This window comes from Leptodactylus fuscus, chromosome 3, assembly GCF_031893055.1.
Source record: "Leptodactylus fuscus isolate aLepFus1 chromosome 3, aLepFus1.hap2, whole genome shotgun sequence".
Classification (NCBI taxonomy): Eukaryota; Metazoa; Chordata; class Amphibia; order Anura; family Leptodactylidae; genus Leptodactylus; species Leptodactylus fuscus.
The window spans coordinates 106,934,519-106,960,646 of NC_134267.1; the positions used below are offsets into that span (position 1 = coordinate 106,934,519).

At 43.5% G+C, this 26,128-nt stretch overlaps 1 protein-coding gene across 1 annotated transcript in view; it reads left to right on the forward strand.

The window, feature by feature from the left end:
• The first annotated feature begins 661 nt into the window (after positions 1 to 661).
• The window catches only part of SLC22A16 (solute carrier family 22 member 16), a 42,751-nt gene continuing 17,284 nt past the window's right edge, over positions 662 to 26,128 (forward strand). The window contains exons 1-2 of the mRNA XM_075268141.1: positions 662 to 991; positions 24,325 to 24,801. Coding sequence (XP_075124242.1) covers positions 954 to 991; positions 24,325 to 24,801 — 515 coding nt within the window. The 5' untranslated portion in view covers positions 662 to 953. The remainder of the gene's footprint in view (positions 992 to 24,324; positions 24,802 to 26,128) is intronic.

Below are 26,128 nucleotides of genomic sequence, written 5' to 3' on the forward strand. Positions count from 1 at the left end.
GCTGGAAGTAAGCTACACGTATAGTTAGGTTATCCGTTTTGTTTAGTTAGTGACTCAGATGAGCAGGTATTTATTTTGTTTTGCCTGAAGTTAAGGCTGTATTTTGTTTTGCTCATTTTGTGCCTGAAGTCAAGGTTTATTTATTTTGCTGTTTTTTTTTCTAAATAAACCTGTTTGCTGCATATTTTTGTGTCCCTGTCTTGACTGTTTGGGTCCGCATCACCACCTCTACCGAGCTAACTTCCCCACAAAAGGAGTTGAGGAAGCCTCAAATGGTAAAATGAAGATGTAATTTGCCTTTTAGAAATGGAATTTCAGAAGCAAACAGGGACAAAAGAATTTTTATTAAAAGTTGGGACTTTTAACCTCTCAAGAAAAGACACTTTGGAAGTATAGGCAGGAATAGGAATAGGAAGTAAAGGCATTTCAAATTAGCGAGACAAACTACTGTATGTACCCCTTTCGGTCTAGGGGTGTAAGCGCAGCTGCTATTCAGTTTATAGTGTACCATATTTTATACCCTGCAGAAATATAATTCAGTTAGATGAGTATAAGTACTAAAAAAACAGGGAATTGCTATTTAATATGTCTCACTGGAAATGTCTATGAAGTAAGGAAGTGGAGGAGGAGCTGCTGTCTACAAAACCTTTCATAACAAACACACATGTCTGTGCTCATCTGAAGCAGCTCATAAACACACTGCAGGAATACTCTACAATACATGAACTCCACGTCTTTCACAGCTTACGCGAATGACACGCTGATAAAGGAATATCTTATGAGGATGAGCTTAATGTCTGCAAAAGCAGAGGAAATTGACATCATCACAACCAACTAAAACACAAGTTACAAAACAACTTGGCTGTAGAATCATGCCCAGCTGAATAAGCACAAGAATCCAGGGTCAAATCTCAAGCTGTACAGCACACCAGACCTGCTGCTGCTGCCAGGGCATGGAGGGGCTGTTTGACTATGTGGGGCATTTTGGAAGGTAAGCTATTTTTACATTTTGCTTAGTATTTTAGGGGTGCACTGAAAGTAGGGGAAGGACAGGATTAAAGTAAAAGTAGGAACATGTTTGAAGCAGGAGAGAGTAATACTTGACAGAAAGAGCGGATTATAGCTCAAGAAGGCTGTGCTGTATTTTATATGAGGAAAGAGGGCTATTGTTAGATCAGAGAGTAAGACTGTAAGGAGCTGGTCAGCAGAAGAAATAGCCTGAGAACACAACTTGAAAACAAAGTGCCTTCAAGCTGGACAACTGTTATATGGTCACCATGAGTATAGGTTATACATTTGTACTTTATTTTTATGTTATTATATCTATCTCTAGCCATATATACTATACAATAATACTTATTCAACAACTTCACATGTATAATATATGTTCTTTAACAGTACATACTGTTCTAAATGCTGGAACCTCAGGATACACGCGGATCACACAGATCTTACCTTTCACTAATATTCCTTCCCTGTCAGCTTCTTATAAAAATGTCATTCATAATGGTGAGATCTAAAGTCAGATGTGGCTAAGAATCACATTACTGAATTGCAAAGACTTTGATATCTGCAGACTACATATAAAATGAGCTCACGCTTCCAGACTGTTTTAGTTTGATGGCTGGATGGATTTACCCAGATGCAGTCAACTATGGGCCAAGAGTGGAGCAATTCAATACAACAGGGATTACCGTGTTGGTGCAAATGACACATCGGTATGTGTTAAACCCAGGCCCAGATTTACGCTTAGGCACGGTGCTGCATACTGAAGAACTCAACCAAATATATGCCACTGCTTAACTTTGCCTAATGGGTTGAAATATCTCTTTTGGCATCAGGTTAACCTGCTTTGAAGCTAACACCTAGAGGTTTTTAAGAAGTATGCTGGGTCACATACACTAAACTGTGAATGATGCCTTGCAGTTTGTGTCTTTTACTATACCATAATACTAACTGTTAGTCCGAATGTTAAAGTAAAGTACTATTCTGTACTGAAACATTGGTGTTCTTCACATTGTTAAAGGGGTTTTCTGGAACAAAAATATTGATTATCTATCCTTTAGCCGACTTCACATGGACGAATTCAGTCTGAGAGATACAGACTGCCTATCATCAGCATTTTCCTGACTGAAGCCTGAGCCAGGACTTGGACTCCCAGCATTATACTCAATTATGATACTAGGAGTCCGTGCTTCATCACAGCTCTACTGTCCTGTACTAAAACATGTTTATCATATGGGACAGTAGAGTTAGATGGAAGTCTGGGTCCTGGCTCATGGTTCGGTCTGAGAATTACTGCTGAGATCAGTAGCGTGACTAGGAATGGCCCTGTGGCAAACTTTTGACATGGCTACCACCCCGACCGACCCCACCTAAGACCCCGACCAACCGACTCCCCATCCCCCCCCCCGCATTCCTGCACGCACTGTTATGACCCATAGTGGCCCCTGCACACAGTATTATGTCCTTTTGTGGACACCCATGAAAAATTATTATACTCTGGGGTCTTTTCAGACCCCAGAGTATAATAATTGGAGACCCATGGGAGGATACAAACCTAAAAAAACACTGTTACTTACCTCTCCCTGGCTTCGGTGCGGTCCCTGCTGATGTTGGCCACCTTCAATGACGTACAGGACATCACTTGAGCCGGGCTTGTGTAGCGACGCATAATGACGCAAGCCCGGCCCATGTGACGTCAGAGACATCACACAAATAGGCCTGAAGCCAGCCTGGAGCCAGGAGAGGTAAGTAACACTGTTTTTTATATTCCCTCACCTCCCCTGGGCCTTTGATCATTATACTCAGGGGTCAGGAAAGATCACTTACCGATCCCGGTCCCTGCTCACAGCGGCCTCCGCAGCAGAGGAAGCACCGGCGGCCATAAGCAGGAACCAGGATCAGTAAGTAAATAGGGCCCATTACCTGCTGGAGTTACTCCAGCAGTTAAAGACCTATTAAAAACAAAAACCAAAAACCCGCTTGGGTAGCATTTGTCGCTGGGCCCCCTAATGTCCTAGTCGCTATCGCTGCTACCCTGGTAGTTACGCCCATGGCTGACATTCAGTTCTTATCCATCTGTGTGAAGCGGGTGTGAGGTTAGATCATCAATATCAGATCTGCGGGGGTCCACCTGTTACCACCCCCACAATAAGATGTTTATAGAGACTGCCGTGTTCAGGCAAACAATTTAATATCTACCAAGCACAGTGCCATATATTGTATATCAGTTGCGCTTGATATTGAATTTCCTCTATTCAGTTGAATGGGATTGAGCTGTACACAGGACATGTAACCAATGAATGTGACATGACTTGGTCTGTGAAGTGAAACCCATAGAGGCTCATCAAAGTATTTCTGCCACTTCAATCACTTGTTCTATGGGGTTGGACCTCCTTCAATCTAAATTGATGACCTGACCTATGGATTTATCAACACATGAGTTCCAGAAATACAATGAAGCTTTTATCTGAGTGATTTGTAGGAGAAGTGGTAGACGTTGACGGTGTGTAGACGTATGTAGAACTAGTGGATAACCAAGTTAAAAAAAAAAAGCATTTTGTAAAACTTAGAGACATAGCAGGTCATGTTTTGAGATTTATTTGTGTGATATTTTTTGCACACTCCTTTTAGAATTGTTTTTCTGTGAATATAATTTTTACTTTAACTGGATGCAACAGAAATGATTATTTATATATTTTAAAAGTCAAAATAATAATAATAAAAAAAATAATCCTTTCCATGACAAGGAATTAGCAAACAGTATCATATGTACATTACATATCCCAAAGCTTCCATGGACTTATGCCATGTTGAGGCAACAGAGAACCATGTGAAATATTTTCTGGACAGATCTCTGAAAATTTTTGGCTGTCAACAACAGCTTGATACCTTGAATGGAGGTAATTATGTTCTTAATTTACAAGACTCAGGAGACATTCTATTCCTCTATGCAACATTTATGACAAAATGAGATTCTAAATGTTAGCCTACTGTGAACTATCGCGCTAAAAATATCTAAGGCTAGTTTCACACCCTCACCTCATCTACTTTTGGGGTTTACGTCCCTGAATCCGTTTAAAAAATGCAGAGAGAATAGTCCTGCAAGGATTTTTAAGTGGATCCCCCAAACGGAAACCTGAACGCAGGTGTGAACCTATCGTCAGACTGATGCTAAAAGATATGATATTTGGTTTGCCATATGAAGTTGTTAGACTAACCTGATTTGTTTTTATGAAGAGGTGAGTAGACATGTGGACAAATGGATGGCTGTGGATATTGTATTTCTGGACTCTGCAACAATGTTCGACAGTGTCCCTTATATATGGGTAAAAGGGTCAAATCAGGTCCATTGGCTTGGAAAATATAGTTTGCTATTGGATTAAAAACTGATTAAAGGATTATATTCAGAGAGTTGTGGTCAATGACCGCAGCTCAGATTGGTCTTCTGTTCTAAGTGCTGTACCCCTAGGTTCAGTGTTGAGGCCACTGCTATTTAACTTATTTAGTAATGATATGGAATATGGGATTAATAGCACTGTGCATATTTTTTTCAGATGACACCAAGCTATATATTACAGTGCAGTCTATGGAGGATGTACATAGGTTACAAGCAGAGTTGGACATACTGAGTGTTTGGGCATTCAAATGGCAAATTAGATTCAATGTGGATAAGTGTAAAGTTCTATACATAGGTAAAAATAGTCTGCATGCGTCCTAAATGGAGTAAAGCTGGGGGAGTCACTGATTGAGAAAGACCTGTATGTACTTGTAGGTCAGAGGTTAAATTACAGCATGCAATGTCAATCAACTGCTGCTAAGGCCAGCAGGATAGTGTCATGTATAAAAAGGGACTCATGGGACAGGGATGTAATATTATCACTTTATAAATCATTGGTTTGGCCTCATCTGGAATATGCAGTTCAGTTCTGGGCACCAGTTCATGGAAAGGATGTCCTGTACTTGGAAAAGGTTCAACAGGGGTAAGGGGCATGGAGGATCTCGATTATGAGGGAAGACTAATGGAGTTATGTTTGCTTAGTCTTGAGAAGGGGCGTTTAAGGGAAGACATGATAAACCTTTATTAATATATACAATATTTAAGAAATATGGGGAAAAGCTATTCCATGTAAAATCTCCTAAGTGGGAATACCTCTGCCTGGAGAAGGAAAAAAAACCTTGAGGCTCAGGCCCCACATTGCGAAAATGCAGCTTTTTTTGTTGCAGACTTTGCTGCGTTTTTTTGAGCCATAGACAGGAGTGGATTGTGCAGAAGATAGAAGTGTAAGAGTTTCCTATATATTGCTCATTTGAGGCAATTCTTGGCTTTGGCAACAAAATCTACAACAAAAAAAGCTGCGGTTCTGCAACGTGGGGCCTTAGCCTTAATCTCCAGAAGCAACAAGGCTTCTTCTAGACTTTCATGCCCTTTCCCATTGATTGGATGAACTTGATGGACATACTGTATATACTTGAGTATACGCCGAATTTTTCAGCACAGTTTTTGTGCTGAAAAAGTCTGCCTCGGCTTACATTCGCATCATTACGGTAATTCAGCATTACGGTAATTGAGAATATTCCTCCCAGTGAATGGACAAACAGGGTTGGCTGCCAGATGCAAAATCAACTGTAAAAATTTACGACATCCAGAACTCAGAAATAAAATTTAATAGCTTTTTTTTAAATAGTAGAATTCAAGTAGCCTGCATGTTTCAAGCTGTTTATGGCATAAAATCACACAAAGCCATCTCACTGGTTTAAGAACAGATACAAATTGTTTACACTGGGCTGTGAAAATTAAAAATCACACTTTATTACAAAGAGAACTGCACCTTTAATACAGAAATACCCCATGAGTGGTTGGAAACTGTTATATGAGGACACAGCAGGGCTTAGAAGACAAGGACCTCTATTTGGCTTTTGGAGGACAGATTTTGCTGGAATTGTTTTTGAATGCCAAATTTCATTTGCAGAGTCGCTAAAGTATCAGTCAATTTTCTTTAAAACTACATCCCTTAAGGAAATTATCAAAGGCTATAGTGAGCATTTGGAACTGATAAGATTGGGCCATGAAAATGAAAACTTTAAAATATTGCTTCATGACTCATTTTCAGAGTCCCCAAGGTGCAAGTGCAGTGAAAAACATCAAGAATTGACTCCATTTTGAAAACTACATCCTTAAAGGAATGTATTAAGAAGTATAGTGATCTTTTGTCCCCAGACATGCTTTCCAATAGATGATTCAAAATGAAAATTTAGGTTTTTCCAGAAACATGCTATTTCCCTACATGTGGCCCTAATTTTTTGCATGGAATTACGACACATTCATCTGTCTCCAGCACTGCCTTGCCTACAACCTGTCCTCTTTGTGTGCTCAGGCTCACAGTGCCAGAAGGAGCAAGGCTGACATGATCATTGAGACTAAACAGTGTTCTCAGCAGTCACTGTAGAGGGACCGCTGATGTCACTGACATACGTTACTGGTTCCTTACCCGTGACCATTGATGTCACTGATTTGTCTAAGTAGTCGTGTGCTTTGCAGCTTCTGGCCCTCTGAGCCAAATCAAACAACAGAAAACTTCCTGACAATGGAGCACCAGGGACAAGCATTGTATGCTTTTTTTCTTTTACTTTCATGCTACCTGCCCCAGAGGTTGCTCCAAATCCTGAAGACCCCACTAAGGATGCAGTCAGAGTGATCTTCCTTTTCCAGATTTGTCTGTCTGCGGAATATAAGATGCAGGGACATTATTATTTCTTGCTAAAAAAAAAAAAAAGTGCATCTTAGAGTCAAAAAATACAGTAGATGGTTTGTGGTTTAAACATCATGTCACATTTGCAAAGCCCTTGAGATGCAAGCAATGTAAAATTCCCTGTGAAGTCAGCATTTTGATCCCACAAGTACTGCATCAGATTGTTTTTACAACATTAAAGTTTATTGAAGGTTTTCCAAAGAAATTTTTTACAACAAAGGGGAAAGGGGCAGCAGGGGGGAGAGGAGGGAAGGGGAAAAAGACCTGAGGCGACAATCCAGGTCCGGAGGGGGCCAGGGGAGGGGGGTGGTTGGGTAAGGAGGGTAAGCATAGACTCTGACGCAGCAGAGTCAATACATACAAAAGCATAAAACAGAAAATTGTCAAGCAACAGTATCAATCAAGTGCAAAGAGACAGGTACACAAGACTCACAAATCGCATAGGGAGACGCTACACAGGAGACACAGAAGGGAAGAGGGAAGGGGGATCGGCAGGATAATAAAAAATGGTTCCAAAGGAGCCAAGTCTGTCGATGTTTGGCGTCACCCTGGCGGAGCTCAGCCACCAGGATCTCCATAGTTCGCAAGGCAAGAACTTCAATCAGCCGACCAATAAACGAGGGAGGGGTCGCGAACTTCCAAAGCCTGAGAATGACAGAGCGAGCTGCCACAAACAAAAATCCAAGAAGCATACAGGTGGATTTACGAAACGTCCTGGAAAACAGGGAAAGAAGTAGTGGCACTGGATCATCTTCTAAAACAATCCCTGTCACCTGTAGACTAACCTGTCCGACCCCAGTCCAGAAAGGGCGTAAAAGAGGGCAACCCCACCAGATGCGGGCCATCGTGCCTCGGACGGAGAGGCACCTCCCACCTCTATCAGAGGTGGAGGGGTAAATAATATGCAGGGGAGCTGGGACCCTATACCAACTGGAAAATATTTTGAAATCGGTCTCCTGCGCCCTACATGACATGGAGAAAGCAGGACATGCACGGAAGGCCGATGACCACAGATCCGGAGAGAAGGAGACTCAAGCAGAGGGTAAAGTGGGAGATTGAAATCACCACATACAAACATGTGACCCCTAGCAAAGGACTGAAGCGCAGACAGGACAGATAGCAAGAAAGGAACCTGATCTACGTTGGGAGCATATATGACAGCAATTGTATAAACAACATCGGAGATTGCACAGATAAGGAATAGGTACCTCGCCCCGCTATCCACTAAAGAATCTAGGATTTTCAACGGAAGATTTTTATGGAAAAAGATGGCCACCCCTTTAACCTCACCCGCTGCACTGCTACTATGGAACTACTGCGGATAGTACCTATTCGTAATCGTGGGTGTACAGGCAGCCAGGAAGTGAGTTTCTTGCAGGCAGAGAATGTGCACCCTACGCTTAGGAGCATCATATAGAACTTGTGAACGCTTTACAGAGACGTTGAGCTCTTTGACATTGAAAGAGGAAACAGATATATCCGACATTGGAGGGAAACAGGGGGCAAATAAGACACAAATGGGAAGAACAAAAGGGAGGGAAGAGAGACCACACTACACAAGTGACACACAAGAACTAGAGAACAAAAGACTTCAAACAAAATACCAAACAAGAACACAAAAAGAGGGCTAATGGGGTACCCTCAGGGGAAAGCTAAGTAACAGGAGCACGAGTCTCCAGATGACCCCGCACTGCAGGGACGCAGCTATGTGGGGGCGAAGAAGACAAGCCACGCGGCTGAACACAGAACACCAGAAGAGAAACACACAAATAACGGGAGGAGCAATCAGAATAAAAAGCAGCTCCAACTCCGACACACGGGCATCTCAGCATACAAATAACACAAATAAGATAGAAAGCAGGTAGGCGGCTAGGGCAAGCAACATATAGTCGTGGGCAGAAATATGAAGGGCAAAACTAGAGAAACAGCTATCACGAATAAACAGGGCATGGAACAAACTCACAAAGTCCGGTCACAGACATCCAAAGAGCAGCGGAACCAGTCACTTCTGGGATCCCCGGACAGAGGAGGGTCTACGCTGGCGTTGCGGCTTCTGAGAACGCAGAGGGCCGGGGTCGTCCGCAGCATCCCATTGCAGGCGGAAAGGGCCGGACCGATTAGGATCGGAAAGCAGGGAAGACCAATCAGGAAGTTGCAAAGCTGGTAGATCCAGGGATCGAAGAAAGTTCGGAAGATCATCCGGATGGGCAAGAGAGCGCAGTCGGTCACCTCGGCGAACTTGTAGGGAGAATAGAAAGCCCCAGCGATAAGGAATTCTGCGTTCCCGGAGGAGGGAGAGGAGAGGTTTCAAAACTGCTCGTTGCCGAAGAGTGTATCTGGATAGGTCCGGGTAAATCGATAGGGAGGATCCCTCGAATTCCACTTCGCCACCATCTCAAATCTTGTGCATTATAGCCTCCTTGACTGCATAAAAATGAATCCGGCAAATTACATCTCTCGGTTTACTAGGGTCCTCACTGCGGGGGCGAAGAGCCCGATGAGCACGGTCCATCTCAATGTGGGAATCAGGAGGGCGTCCCAGCAGCGAGTTAAAAATGCCAGACAAAACCGGGACCAGGTCCGTAGTTTGAACCGATTCCGGAAGACCCCGAATACGGATGTTGTTGCGGCGGTTGCGATTTTCGATATCGTCCATGTGAGAGACTAGATTACAAAGTTGCGCGGAGTGAACGGCCATTTGCTGCTGGATGAAGTTGAGAGAGGAAGAGGCGGCAGAACGAGATTCCTCAAGGATCTGCACTCGCTGTTGTAAGTCAGAAATGTCCGTTTGGACCACATGCAGGTCCTGGCGCCAGGCGCACTTTAGATCAGATGCAAGACTGTCCATATCTCTCCGACTTAGGGCTAGTAAGGCCTGTAGTTCTGGAAACTTCTGTAGGGTGAGAGCAGCCTCCTCAGGTGGAGGAAGGTGAGATACAAATGCAGGAGCCTCCACACGGAGGGTCACGGCGGGGGTCGCAGAACCAGGTGCCCTTCCACAGGTGGCTGGGGGAGACCATCCCGCCGCAGAGGAAAAGTCAGACCCAGGAGCAGGGGGCACCAAATCCTGGCCAGCAGCTGGAGACAGGGGATGAGCGGGCAGAGGCCTAGCACCACACGCAGTCACACCGTCCAGGGATCCCTGAGGCCATATGGAGTGATGGAGCTGTGGAGGGGATGACTGGAGAGTCCTAGGGGTGGTCCTGGGGTCAAATGGAGGGGAAGCAGATAGTGAGAGCAGCGGCGCCGCGGATGCCGCTGCTCCCTGTGGAGCTTTATGGTGGCAGAGAGCAGGGGATTTGGAGGGGGAGAGGGCCGGTGTCAGAGCAGAAGGGCCAGCAACAGGTACCTGAGGTCCGTCTGCAGGCAGCGTGGAGGGCCCCGGAGCGGTCGAATCCCGGCAACTGAGGTCCGGCATAGAGGAGGAGAAGGCACCAGACTGCACACGCATGCGCCTACGTGTTGTGGAAGAGGATGGCGCCGGCGGCGGGGAGTAGGCCGCGTCCTGCACGGGCTCCTGATGCCCCGACCGATCAGATTGTTTTACAGAAAAGACACCCCAGAGCCTTCTGCAAAGGGGGACATGACTTTGGGAAGGGGGACCAATAACTCCTGCAGTTTCTTCTTTGTGCAGTAGTTGTGTAGATTTATGCAGACTGATTCAAGTTTAAGAGTATATGTGTGTATATCCAGCCTTGGGAGTATATAGTGCTTCGTGTGTTACTGTAGGGAGGGAGGAGTTTAAAAATAGATGTAACTTCCTGTCTTATCCATCTTCATCCTCTTTCTCTCACCACAAGGACTGGAGGAAACATGGCATTTGCCTGAACATTTAGTTTTTGATTTATTTGTTCATGGCATTGGCAATAAGTGTGGAAATAAATAACTAATTATTTAGTAAAAAAAAATAAAATTATAAAGGGCGTCAGTCATATGTAATAAAGTGTTACCTGTCACATGGTCCATTAGTAAACTATTACAGCTGTAGTTTTGCGGTTGAGGAGTCAGGTGGAAGTTGCAGGCAAGTTATTGTGGACTTATTTTAACTAATAGAGGTTAAACCTCATGGTGGTGAACAGGCTGAGCTTTGGAAATGGCCAGCCTGAAGGATGTCGTAATAGTAATGTCATTGCTATGGTCAGCAGGGTTTATTAAAAAAAAAAATAAACAACTGAAAAACCCTGCGGAGCCCTCTGGGCTACTGACTGCTAAAGACCTGGTGTGAACACTGTCTGACAGTTACTGTCACTGCCAGCTAAATAAAGGACCAGGTGTGCTCTGTTACTATTCACAGAGTCCTGTGCAGTCAGAGCAGCCGCACAAATTAACTGGCTAGCCAGCACTCCTGGACTAGCCAGAGACCAATTAACACCCTGTGTGCTTCCAGCCACCCAACCCCCAATGCAGCTTACTGCCAAACAAACTCCCAGTGTGAACACTGACTGAGGGGAGAAGCTAGCTAAGGCCAACTGAGATTCTACCACACACCATACAAGGCAACATGCTGCCCAACTACAAATGGCATTGCTGTCTCTGGGGATATTTTACTAACTAGGGCCAACTAATAATACTCTGGCTGGAACCCAAGCGCACGCACGCACGCACGCACGCACGCACGCACGCACGCACGCACGCACGCACGCACGCACGCACGCACTTTTAGGTATCGGATTTGGATTTGATCTTAGAGCGCTGGGTGTCCAGACCAGCCCCCTTATATAGGCAAGGGGCGGTCACCAGCAAATAGCCCAGCTGCCTAATCCGTGCGTCCATTGGTCGACACACATGTCGATCAACCAGTCGACCATGCCCGGCTGTTGCAAGGCAGATTAACCCTTGCAACCCTGGATTGTGCAGAGGAACACACAGCGACGCCCAGATCATGGCTGCAGTTACTGCACAATCCTAACAGTCATCCAGGGGTGGGCACAGGGGTTAAGCACAGGGTCATTGGTGCCCTTAGGGAGCCTTCACACGGAGTAAACGCGTGTGTATTTTTGCAAAATACACGTGTAAAAATACACGTGTAAAAATAAGACTCCCATTGACTTCAATGACATTTTATAGTCGTATTTTTACAGGCGTATTTTTACACGTGCAAAAAATATCATTGAAGTCAATGAGAGTCTTATTTTTACACGTGTATTTTTACATGTGTATTTTGCAAAAATACACGAGCGTTTACTCCGTGTGAAGGCTCCCTCAAAGTGTACTGGCTCTGCTAGAATTACAAGCCGGAGCGTGCCGCCTCTTCATTTATTTATTGCTGTCTGGCTGGGTGCTGTATGTCAGACAGCTGGGGATCTCACAGTATTCGTGAATCCCAATGGTCTAGCACTTCACCTTACTCCTTCTGTCATTATTTTACTTCTGTGAGTTTAATAAAGCTGTGGCCATTTTGACACTCAAAATAAAGTGTTTTTTGCATTTATTGCATAGTCAATATGTACTGTAGTTTGGGTGGTTTTAGGAAGGAGTGAGGGACATCCCCTATCTAAAGTCATAAATGTAAGCTGTGTGGATGAAATTGGGTGCACAAAACCCCACACTATTTTCTCACTAACTTCTATGATGGGGGGCATTTTGAGGGATCCATTCTGATTTTACCGCATAAATTTTAAACCTGGGGCGTTCTCTGGTGTACTCTGGCACAGCTTCTATATTGCCTGCTTCTTGGTACAACCAGTTTTGTCCAGGTTAGATTTTTGGGCTTTTCATTGTCTTATTGCATAAGCTAAATTTGTTTTATTTTTCCATTGGAGTAGCCATATGGGTTTTTGTTTTTAGAATGAGATGCCTTTTTCTGTTTCACCATTTTGGAGTGTTTAATAAATTTATTGACTTCATTTTATTAAAGGGATTTTCTGGGGAGTATTATTTAAATTACCTGGTAAGTTTACTATAGTCGGCTAGTCCCCATAGAGCAGGTAATAAATTACTTGTGAGATCAGGGAAGGAGAGGGAATGGGGTAACACCAGAGGGGGCAGAGTGACCCAGGGGACTGAGCATTGCGCTGGATCACATGACCCAAGGGTTGTGACGTCACTGAAACCATGGTTATTGTACATGTTGTTACAGACATGGCACTATCAAATTCATATTGTTTTTTTTTAATATTAGAAAGCATCCCAGGACACAGCCCAAAAGTGCGTTAAGGACCAGGCCTCTTTTTTCAAAACTGACATGTGTCACTTTATACGGCAATAACTTTGAGACGCTTTAACTTACACAAGTGATTTTGAGATTGTTTTTTCATAACACATTATACTTCATGTTAGTGGTAAACACTAATCAATATTTTTGTACTTATTTATAAAAAAAATAGGAAAGTTGATGGAAATTTTGAAAAAATTGCAATTTTCAAAATGGGAAATTCTCTGCTTTTCAGGCAGATAGTCATACCACCCAAATACATGAATAAATATGATCTACCATATCTCTGCTTTATATCGGCATCATCTTTTGATTGTCTTTTAATTCATTTTGGATGTTACAAGGCTTACAAGTGTAACAGCGATTTTCCAGATTTACAAGAAAATTCCCCAAACTATCTTTTTAGGGACAACTTCAGTTCTGAAAGGAATTATAAAGGCCTATATAATAGAAACCCCTATAAATCTCCCCTTATTCAAAACAGTATTTGGGATGTTTGTTAACCCTTTAAGCATTTCAAAAGAATAAAAATAATATGGAAGTCAAATTTAGACATTTCATTTTTTTTTCACTATTTTTTTTTTTTTTTTAATGTAGATTGTGAGCCCCACATAGAGCTCACAATGTACATTTTTTCCCTGTCAGTATGTCTTTGGAATATGGGATGGAAATCCATGCAAACACGGGGAGAACATACAAACTCCTTGCAGATGGTTTTATGCCCTTGGCGGGATTTGAACACCAGGACTCCAGTGCTGCAAGGCTGCAGTGCTAACCACTGAGCCACCGTGTGGCCCCCTTTTTTTTTTCACTATTACATTCATTTAGACCTAAAATTAACACATTCACAAACAGTTAAAGGAGAAAATTCATCTGACAGTTTATTGTGCAATTTCTTCCAAGCACAGAAATACCCCACATGTGAGTATAAACAGATTTTTGGGCAGACGGCAGTGCATGGAAGGGAAGGAGCGACACTGGGTGTTTGAACAGCAGATTTTGTTGGAATAATTTAATGCGCCATGTCTCATTTGCAGAGTCCTTAGGGTACCAAAACAATGGATACCCCATAAAAGTGACCCCATTTTAGAAACTACACCCCTCAAAGAATTCATCAAGGGGTATAGTGACCTTTTTGACCCTACAGCTGTTTCACAGATTTTACTAACATTGGGATGTGTAAATGAAAAATGACTAAAATTTCACTATCTCCAAAGTTTTTATTTTCACAAGGGGTTAAAGGAGTAAAAGCCCCCCACAGTTTGTTAAACAATTTCTCCTGAACACGGCAATACCCCATATGTGGGGCGCAGAAGGGAAGGAGCGTGATGCGGCTTTTTGAGTACAGATTCACGTTTGGTATCTGGACGCCATGTCATGTTTGTAGAGCCTGTAAGGTACCAGAAAAGAGGATTCCCCAAAGGAGTAACTCCATTTTGAAAACTGCACCCCTCAAAGAATTTATCAGGGAGTTTAGTGAGTATTAGTATCCTGGACATGACTGCACAGCGGATGGTGAAGTGGAAATATGTAAGCTGTGCGGAGAACATTGCCAACACCAAATTCCCTACTGTGTCCCAGGAGCTCCTATAATTGGGGGAGTCACTCTGGGGGTCACTTCAGGTATATTTTCGCTCATAATCTGTAAATCTGGGGTGTCCGCTGATATACACTCCCACAGTTTATATATTCCCTACCTGCCGCAGCCAGTTGTTTTCTAATGATTTGGAGATTTTTTATTTTTTTGTCTTCACATTTCTAGATGCTATATTTTCTTTATTTTTCTGGTGACGTGGCCATATAAGGGCTTGTTGTTTGCGGGATGAGATGCAGTTTGTATTGACACCATTTTTGGGTGCCTACAACGTATTGAATACATATTTTTAACTCTTTTTTTGCTGGATTAAAAAAAAAAAATCAATTCTGGCATTGCATTTTACCTTTTAAATTTTGCGCTATGTAGCGTACAGTATAAGTAACATGTGGCCTTTATTCTGCAGGTCGGTACGGTTACGGCGATACCTCATTTATGTTATTTTTTTATGCGTAACTAATTCTGCAGAACAAAAACACATTTAGGGACATAAATCAGTGATTTTTGCATCAACATCTTCTGAGAGGTGTAACCAGGGGTGAACCTACCTTTTTTGCCGCCCCCCCAGGTGGGGCGGGGCGGAGCGGCGTTAGCAGGCAGGTAGAATACCTGCTCTCTGCCTGAGCGTGAGGGGAGGCTGTTGTTGCAGCGCTGCGTCCACAGGGCCTCCCCAATCCACTGCTCGCTTCCCGTGCCGGGCTGCCGAGATGGTGACGCTAAGCCAGTCCAGGACTGGACTGGCTTAGGTAAGCAAAAATGCCGCCCCCCTCCGGGGCCCTGGCATAGGTAATGGGGGCATGTAGTAGCCTGGGGTCACTGGCCAGACCCCAGGCTACATGTTTTACACACCGCCACCCCCCCGATCTCGCCGTGGGGGGTGCCGGGGACCCCCACAAGATCGGGCAACCTGTCAACCCGTTGTTTGCCACGATCATGTTTGATCGCAGCAATCAACGGGTTAAAACCCAAAATCGGCACTCATGTCCGATGGAGGGTGACGGAACAGGATGTTAGTTGTCAGATACAACTAACACCCGCTCCAAGAACGCCCGCACTGCACTGCGGGGATTGTTTACATCCATGAGGTACTATTACCTCATGGGTCGTTAAGTACCAGACATCGGCAATCATCTCATCACTGATTCAGTATTATTCATTACAATACTCATGTGAGGGGTCTTTCGGTTACCCATAATGTTTGTAAAACCCCTTAGACTGACCACAGCATCTAACTTTCAGTTATTAATATACTACTTCTTCTTCGTTACTTAAAAGTTGATCAATGAAATAGGGAAATAAATTTATTAATGCTGTAGAAGTCAGGCAACAAAGTTCACTTAGGACTCTGGGGTAAATGTGATATCATCTTGACACGAGTATTTGGTAAAAGGGAAGCAGTCAATATACATTTTTTATGTTTCTCAATTACTTACAGAATGTTACACTGAATATGTTCACGCTGGGCAGTCTCTGTAGTACTAGCCCATGCAATCTGTGGTTGGACCACCCAAGCAGAGCCTTGTTTTATTTCCACTTCCATGACACCTACGGCAATTATCCACACCCTTGCTTGCTGTAATGGCATGCTTACATGTCCCACTGATTTCCTTCCCCCCTCTGCATCTGACTTCAAAATTCTGTGCGTTCTTGTGCACATGCAAACCCCTTGCTTCTGCTTGTTCACTCTTTCAGCCTTTTCCTGCTGAGCCTGTAAGATATTCAAGCTATCTTTTGTATCCTTGTAACACCTTTCTGCTGCAGCCAATTTTAGTTTTTTTCTCACTTCCTTCATTCCAAAAGCTAGAACTGTTCTATTTTTCTAGTCATAGAATCGTATAAGGACTTAAAGAGATTTTCAGGGCAAAAACTGTTTGTTTTTTTTAAAAAAAGATCCGTTACTGCTATTAATGGGATAATAAGTCCACCAAAATACCTTTAGCAGTGTTTTGATTGATTTCTGTGTTTCTCTGGGAACTCCTGGCATCTTCTGCATTTGATTACCTGGTGTAGCTTCCTGCTGTTTTAGCTAATGCATCATGGTACTTGTAGGCTGACACGTACTAACTCCCTCTCACTACCTCCTCCTCCCTCAAACCCCTTCCCTGTCTCTCTAGCTATCCTGCCCACTACTAGCCCTTCCCAACTAACTCAGTTATCAAAACAAAAGATATTCCCTAAAATGATTTTCTTAAAAAGTACAACTAGCCCTCAAAAAAATGATGCCCTATGCATCTCCATACATGGAAATATAAAAAAAGGTACGGGTGGCAGATTATGGTTGACTTTCGTAAAAAAAAAAAAATTTGCAAAGTTTTTGAGTTTTGTATTATTGGTTAAAATGTAAATAAAATTATATAAATTTGGTATCCCCGGAAGTGTACCAAAACATAGAATACACGGGTGACATGCCATTTTGGCTATACAGTAAATGCCATTAAAACAAAGACCTTAAAATAGTTGTACAAATATACTTTTTTTCCAATTCATCCCATTCTGATTTTTGTCCCACAAACATTAAGCCCTGATATGGCTCTGTGAACAGAAAAGTAAAAAAGATATGGAAATTGAAAATCAAAAAAATGTCACAGGCAGGAATGAGTTAAACTTTTAATTTTTTTTTTTTAACTTTTATTTTTAGATCCCCTGGAGGTCTTGACCCCAGGGACTCCGATGTCTACTCTAGACAGCCTGTAATAGAAGTAGTCTAATGACAATTTTAGGTGCCTTCAATATGTCATGGTATGGTGGATGATGGGAAGGAGTTAAAGGGTCAGAGCGTGCACCTGTGTCCCTAGTTAGTCTCTGAGTACCTCTGGTTATTTAATTGTGCTCATCCCTCACACAGATTGGGAAGTCTTCTGCTTCTGTATTTGTTGGCTTCTCTGTGTTTTGACCCTTGGATTGTTTTCTGACTTGATCTGACCAGGGCTGGCTCCAGGTTTGGGCAGGCCCTTTGGTGACAGAGCCAAAGTGGGCCCCTTTGTAAGGCAGTTTGTGCAGCAGTAATTTTGTCTGAAATTGGGTGTTTCTTTGCTGAGGCAGACTTGCTAGAATGGATTATAATACAGTGGATGAGAAGTAGATAGAGTTTTATATAAGTGTAAGGTCCTTTGCACATCATCGGGTTTTTCCTGAATGGAAAACTGACCCATTCATTTCTGTCAGCCCATGCACATGATCGTGTATTACATGGACCCCCCCCCCTTAATGCTTCAGCAGCTCCTATTCATTGGATGAATGGGGCCGCCGAAGCGCATCCAGTGCACAGGTACGGTCATGTGCATTTAGCCTAATGCAGAGGATTTCTTCATTCAGTTACAATTTTGTGCCATTGATTAGTCGCCAAGGAAGGAGTGTATTTATGATCGGCAGGCTCTGTGGCTGAACCAGGTGCAGAATCAGCAGCAAAATTGAGCAGGAAGCTTATATTTTTTTAAAACAGAGGGCGGCAGAATGAGGCCTGAATCTGATGCTGATCTGGGGGCAAAATCCACCATAAAATCAGTACCATATACTGCTGTGTGAATGAGGCCTTGAATAGCAATGATTACTTTCATCTGTATTGATGGAAATGCTCATTGCAGAATATATATATATATAACACTCAGGAGAGCCAGGAATGATGTCACGGTTAGAATATAAGATGTGGCTGGTGGGTTGAATGACTGTTGTTCCCAAATGTGCATAGAGCATTTTTGAGGTCCCAAACTACCCAACCCACGTGGTTCCTGACAATGACTACAGAAAACCAGGTCTTGGGGGTAGTCGTAGTAGTCTCGGTCAATGTAGCCATCGGGTGTCTGCTGTTTTATACAGCAGACACCCGGCGCTAATGCCCATGATTGGTGCCACTTATCGCGGGTGCTAACCCCTCTGGTGCCTCGGTCAAAGCTGCCTCGGTGCCTCGGTTCTGTTACCATGACAGCTGGGAGCCAGTTAAGACTCCCAGGCCAGTCTCATTATTTTCTATTACAGGCTATACTATGTAGCCTGCAATAGAACTGCTCTTTTTTTTGCAATGCATTACAATGCATTATTGCGTTAGTGATCAGATCCCCTGGGGTTCAAGACCCTAGGGGGTCTAATAAATGCAAAAAAATTGCAAATGCAAAAGTTCAAATCACCCTTCTTTTCCTAGAACACATACATGAAAGAACTTAAATACTGTGAAACACATACATATTAGGTATCCCTGTGTTTGAAAACACTAAGTCTACAAATCTATAAAAATAATTTTGCCGTATGGTAAACGTTATAATGGGGGGAAAAAAAAAATCAAAAGTGCCAAAATGCAGTTTTTTCACTGTTTTGCCTCTGATAAAAATTTGAATAAAAAGTGATCAAAGCAGTACCAATTCCCTACAATGATATAACTGAAAAGTACACCTGGTCCTGCAAAAAAAAGACGCCCTATGCATTACTGTACATGGAACTTTAAAAAACGTACATATGTCAGAATTAGAGATGAGCGAGTACTGTTCGGATCAGCTGATCCGAACAGCACGCTCCATAGAAATGAATGGATGCACCTGGTACTTCCGCTTTGACGGCGGCCGGCCGCTTAACCCCCCGCGTGCCGGCTACATCCATTCATTCCTATGCGAGCGTGCTGTTCTGATCGGCTGATCCGAACAGTACTCGCTCATCTCTAGTCAGAATATGATGACTTTTAGAAAAAAAATTTGGGGGGCACAGTTTGGGTTTTTGTTAAGGGGTTAAAATGTAAATAAAACCTTATAATTTGGTATCCTCGAACTCGTACCGAAACAGAATACATCTTACATGTCATTTTGGCTGCACAGTGAATGCTGTAAAAACGAAGCCCAGAAGAAAGTCGCACAAATACATTTTTTAAAAAATCCTCCCCATTCTGAATTTGTTCCCAGCTTCCCAGTACATTGTACAGAAAAATTAATGGTAGCATCATGAAGAAAAATTTGTTCTGCAAACATTAAGACCTCATATGGCTCTGAGAGCAGAAAAATAAGAAAGTTATGGGGTTTGGTGGTGGTGGGGGGGGGGGGGGGTGAGTGAAAAACGAAAAATGCTTGGGTTAAGTTACATGGGCTGAGCTTCCTGGACTGGAGGACAGGTTGGTAGCAGGAGTGCTACAGTTCACACCCCTAGTCCACTATGGGTTTTTCCTTAGTCCCAGGTGTTCTCAGGTAAGGCTTTCTGAAATTCATTACTGAGGAGGGAAAACTGAAAAGGGCTGACAGATTTGCAGCCTGGGAGAGAACACTCCTAGAGTGGATGTTTGCACAGTTTGCTACTATGTTTGGTGACACGTTTTTTGGCCAGCACTAGGTTAGTGAGGCATGCTGCTTTATAGTTAGAGCCAGACAGACTTAGGTTTTGTTTTGTTTGGACGGTGTCTTTTGTGCTGAAACATCTAAATAAAAAGCACCCTTGGAGTTTGAAACCCGCTGCCTGTGTGGACTCTGTCATTGCGACCCGCACCATATGAGCTCATCATGTGCAGTGGCGGATCCAGGGTTTGCGGGGCCCTGGGCAATTGACTTTGGCGGGGCCCTACGCGCAGCGCGCCGCAGCAAATTAGGCCCCGCCCACTTTTATGTTGACTCCGCCCATTCTCATTCATTTTTCATGTGATTCCACACAGTATAATCCTCCTACAGTCACCCGTAAATTATATGTCCCCCCCCTCCATCTCTCCCCATTTTCATATACACCCTTCATCTACCCCTAGTTTCATGTCCCCCCTCTATCTCTGTCCCCAGTTTCATGCCATTCTCCCCCTTTATCTGCCCACAGTTTCATGTCCCCCCCCATCTCTGCCCCAGTGTCATGCCGTTCTCCCCCCCTCTATCTGCCCCAGTGTCATGCCGTTCTCCCTCCGTTCATCTGCCCCAGCATCATACTGTTCTCACACACACTCACCTTCCCTCGTTCCCCCGCAGCTCTCTCCCTCATACACATATTGTAGGCACGATGTGACATCATCACATCGCGACTACAAATGCCGGAGCTCAGCGTTAAAACAGGAGCTGAGCTGTGACACCTCCTGCTTTAAACGCCTATTTATTCAGCTCATCGGCGTCCGTAGGATGAAGCGAGTGACGTCATGCAGGAGTGTGGCGTCACCAACCATACCTCCTAATTTTTAATGAGTAGAAAGAGGGGTAAAATGTGCAGCGCGCTCTGCGTGCCACGGCAAATTTGGCTCCACCCACTTTTATGTTGATTCCACCCATTCTCATTCATTTATCATGTGCTCCCACACAGTATAATCCTCCTACAGTCACCCGTAAATTATATGCCCCCCCTCCATCTCTCCCCCAGTTTCATATACACCCTTCCTCTGCCCCCAGTTTCATGTCCCACCCTCCATCTCTGTCCCCAGTTTCATCACGTTCTCCCCCTTCATCTGCCCACAGTTTAATGTCCCCCGTCTCTGCCCCAGTGTCATGCTGTTCCCCCCTCCCCTTCATTTGCCCCCCAGTTTCATTGGGCCCCCTCCATCTTTGTCCCCAGTTTCATGCCGTTCTCTCCCCACCCCCTTCATCTTCCCCAGTGTCATGCCGTTCCCCCCTCCCCTTCATTTGCCCCCCAGTTTCATGGGCCCCCTTCATTATGTTCCACCTTAATATTTAATACAAAACAAACACTTACACTCACCTTCTATCACTCACCTTCCATCGTTCCCCCGACGCTCCTCTCTCCCACTCCAGTCATATACGCGATTAAAGCAGGAGCTGTGACCTCAGCTCCTGCTTAGCTACAGCCCGGCTTGCGTGTGTAGGCGCGATGTGATGACGTCATCGCTTCTACACACGCAAGCCGGGCCGGAGCTTTAAAGCAGGAGCTGAGGTCACAGCTCCTGCTCTAATCACATACAGTGGCGTAACTAGGAATGGCGGGGCCCCGTGGTGAACTTTTAACATGGGGCCCCCCCCCTTCCTGACCGACACCGAAGATCTCGACCGACTACCCCCCCACACACACACACACGCCGCATTCCTGCACGGTCAATTATGTCCCATAGTGGCTCCTGCACACAGTATTATACCCCATTGTGGCCCCTGCACACGGGATTATGCCCGATAATGAACACCCACGAACAATTATTATACTCTGGGGTATTTTCAGACCCCAGAGTATAATAATCGGAGACCGAGGGGAGATACAGACATAAAAAAAAAGTTACTTACCTGTCTCCGGCTCCGCTGCAGTCTTTGGTGGTGTTGGCCATCTTTAATAACACACTGATGTCACATGACATTTCATACCCTCCCTCCATCTGCCCCCAGTTTCATGCACCCCTCATCTCTACCCACATTTTCATGTCCTCTCCTCCATCTCTGCCCCTAGGTTACTGTTGCTCCTCACCACACACACATACACACTCACACACACTTACACACAGACAGACACTCTCCATCCTGCATCTCCTTTCCCTCCCCTCCCCTTCATTACCTCGCAGCAGATCTCTCCTTCTCTTTCCAGGCTATAGACACGCCCACCCAGTCATGTGACGGATGACGTCACACAAGGTCCTTTCAGCTTTCCCCCGCTCTTAGCACAGTTAAAACAGTTTGTCTGTGATAAGAGCGGGGGTAGCAGAGGTACTGTCGCTGGGCCCCTTATGTCACGGTGACAGGCAAGTGCCGGGGGGCCCCCAGAGGCTCTGTGGGCCCCGGCACTTGCCCGACTGCCGAGCTGACCGGGTCCATTTTGTTAGGGTCGGGCCGCGGGGCCCCGGGCGGTTGCCCGGCTCGCCCGGCCCTGGATCCGCCCCTGATCATGTGAGCTGGAAATTTAGAGCCTTGGGCTGTATTTCCTCCTTAGGGCTGTGTAGAAAACGATCAGGCCTCAGTCGTCAGCACTGAGATACACTGTTTCTACTTCCAATTGTTGGACTCGACTTAGACAAGACTGAGCTCCAACAATTTCCCAGGAAACAAAAGTCTCCTCGGACCCCACCCCGTGGCCTGTGATAGGCCAGGGCTGTACCAAGGAACAAGGTTTGAAACACGGGAAGGGGGGGGGACTATAGAGAAAACAAGTGAAAAGCTGCAAAACAATATAAACATGAGATACACAGAACATAGAAGAAAGAAAATACAAACACAACCCAGAGGCACAAAAGAGAAACAATAAAAACAGGAGCACTCTGGGATGCTACAGTAGCAACATGCAAGAAAAGTCCTAACTATTGCTGGTACATTTTAAAGTAAATTGGAAAATACTGACCAATGTAATTGAAGGCTTATGTGATGGAGGAATAGCCAGATGTTGTTTTTCAGAAATAGACAGAAACCTGGCAGAAAAGTACAGTTTTTTTTGTGGTGATATAACAAAATAAACAAATTCCTAAGTATTCAGTTGTCTATTTTTTTAAAGGGAAACTGTTTAACTTTACTTGATCCTCAAACCAGTACCTTATAGTACCTCTCATGTTTTGTCCAACAGTATCTGCCACCATCCTCCAAGAAATAATTTTAATCTCTGTGCAAATTAGGTGTTTCAAGTCAAGTGGGTGGAGAGCTAGTGGATAAGGCAAACTTTCAGTGCCCTATAAGACCCTTAAGCTATGATTGACATCTCTCAGACCTACTGTCTTCACTGAGCTGTGAATCACAGCCAAGAGGCCAAGTAGAGAGTAGAGTGGCCGCAGAGAGATTGAATTCTTCCCTTAGATGTTTCAAGTCAAGTGGATGGAGAACTAATTTGCATAATTAATAAACATTATGTAATCAGCAGATAGAAGTGGCCATTATCAGGACACAATTAAACAACACATTAGCTGCACAACAAATTGTGTCATTGAAAAATGAATCTCATACCACAAAACAAAAAAAAGCCTTCATATGGCAACACCACCAAAAAATACATTGTGCTCAACAATAGCCATATCTTTAGGGCAAGAGTGACTGTGTTAGGAAGGAAAATATATCATTTGTGGGAACATACATCAGGGGACACCCCATTCGTACAGTTTAAGAGGGAAAAGGCACCAGAACTAACTCCTTAGAATGCCTCCAATCCTATGAGCTAGTGGGAAAGTATTGAGGAATTTTCTGTACTCAGTGTATTCACATCTGGAGACTGACTACTCACTATACCCCTTTATAAATTATTTGAAGGGTACAGTATTCAAAATGAGGTCACTTCCCAGGGGGCTCCATTTTACTGGCACGTAAGGGGCTCTGCAAATGTGTCATGGTATCCAAAAAGCAAACCATCTAACTCTAAAAGCCAAATAATGCTTATCTCCACATATATGACTTTGTTGTACCTAGGATAACCCAATTAACAATGTCATGTTAAATGCTTGTGAAAATGAAACATTTGTCGGTATGGCAGTGGTTTATTTGAAAAAAGTAGTTTTGCCATTTCAGGTTCCAGTGTTAGGGCTCCTCCATTCTACTGGTTTTATAGGAGATCTGCAAATAAGAAAAATATTGCAGCAAAATCTGCCCTCCAAAAACCAAACAGCGCTCTTTCCGTTCCGAACCCTGCTATCTGCCTACATAATATGGGATATTTTTCTGTGCTCAGGAGAAGTAGTAAGAGCATAATAACTTTTGGGACGCGTTTTTATTTTTAACCCCATGTGTATGTGTACATTTTAGGGCTAAATGAACATATTATTAACAAATATGAAATATCTAAATTTCACATCTAATTTTTGTTTAACTTTCTGTGAAAAAACTTTCCATATACAGTTTTGAATTATTTCAAGGTACTATAAAATGTTGTGGTTAAATCTTGCCGTTTTCGCAACGTGGGCTCTGGCCACAAGGTATCTTTTAGTCGTGTCCTTTAGTGGTTAATTGTATGTCTTTTGTATTTTACAGATTTCAAGCGTATGTATACTTCACATCTGCCTTTCAAGCTATTGCTTGTGGCATCCACTACTTGGCCTCTGTGTTCATTGCTGTCACACCAAAGTACATATGCAGACCTCCAGGAAATGTGAGCTTCATATTACTCCATAATGAAACACTGTCTCAGATCAATGAAGTTTGGGGTCTATGGACATCACCAAAAGATCACCTTGTTGTACAGCAGGGAAATGGAGATGTTTGGGAACTACATCGTTGCCATCGATATAAACGTGAAGGTTCATCTACTCCAACATATACATATGATGGAAACCAGACATTATTTTCTTGCTCTGATGGATATGAATACGATTTTACTAATTTGCAAAGCAGCATAGTAACAGATTGGGATCTGGTGTGTGACCATGAATGGCTTGCTAAATTGGCCCAACCAACCTTCATGCTTGGAGTGCTTATCGGTGCAGTAGCTTTTGGGGATATTGCTGACAGGTAATTTATTAAAGTAAGATTTTGATTTAAAACATGATTAAAAATGTACGCACATGATTTAATAGAACACAATGTACAATATGGCAATGTAAAACTCATAGAAACTATTTAGATTACATTAGGATATAAAAATAGCATACATGCTGTATAGTGAGTAAAAATCAGAATAAGAAAGGACAAAGATATTTACCATTCAGAAAGTTCCGGTTCATAAATTCTCAACCTCTAGGCAGCCTTTTGCACAGTCTGTCATTTCATGGAATCCTGGGATTATGTGTTCTTTTGTTTTGTTTGATTTGTAGTTCACTCCAAGAAATCGCTCTGGAAAAATAGCTAAAGAAAGCAGTGTTTTATCTCAGTGTGTGCTACAAAGTGACCCAAACACTGACTAATTCTATTTACCTACATGTCCATAATGCTTAACATCAGCATTCTCTATAATCTTTTTCAACCCCACACTCAACTATGGCTGTGGTCACAGAACAGGGATGAAAATACAGTCATTTTACAGCTAAGGATTGCTGGATGCAACAGTATTTTACCAAGAGAACATTACCTGCGCAGTTACTGTAAGGGGGCGTTCACACTACGGGTGCATTCACACTGAGTATGCGCTCACTGATTCTGAGCGTGTAAGGGCCAGTTAACACGGAGTTAACGGGCGCGCATTCTGGCACGTATACACATGTCAGAATGTGAGCGCTCAAAACAGATCACATTCATTTCAACGGGCGTATAACGCGTGCAATTTTGCGCGCGTAATTTTGCGGCCACATCTTATCTGGATGGCACTCCTGTCCATAAGATGATGACATCTGGAATAGTATTTGACCATACACCACCCTAGAGTAAATACAGCACAAGGTCAGAAAAGTGTGCCCCACCACATTCAATTCAAATGAAATCGCTGAAAATCACAAAATTACAGTGTTCAGCCAACTCGTGTTGAAATGATTGTAGTGGTGACACATTTCAGACCTACTGAGCCATTCAAACTTGAGTGCAAAACACACCAATTCTTGTAATCAGCCAAGATCCAAGTGGTTTAACCCCCTACTGATCAATAGTATACCTTTGGAAGTAACTTGTTACCAGGATGCCACTTTAGTTGTTGTGCTATATACACATATGACTGATCCTCCAGGTTTCCTGCAGACCTTACATATATTCATGTTCTTAAATGGTAGTCAGACCCCTACCTGTCAGCAAGTTACCTTTTATCTTTTGGATGGGTGATAACTTGATGTTACTGGAGTACCCCTTTAAGAAAAGAGTATATGGTAAACCAATAGTTGTGATGTGTTTGATTTTAAGATTCTTTGTTAAA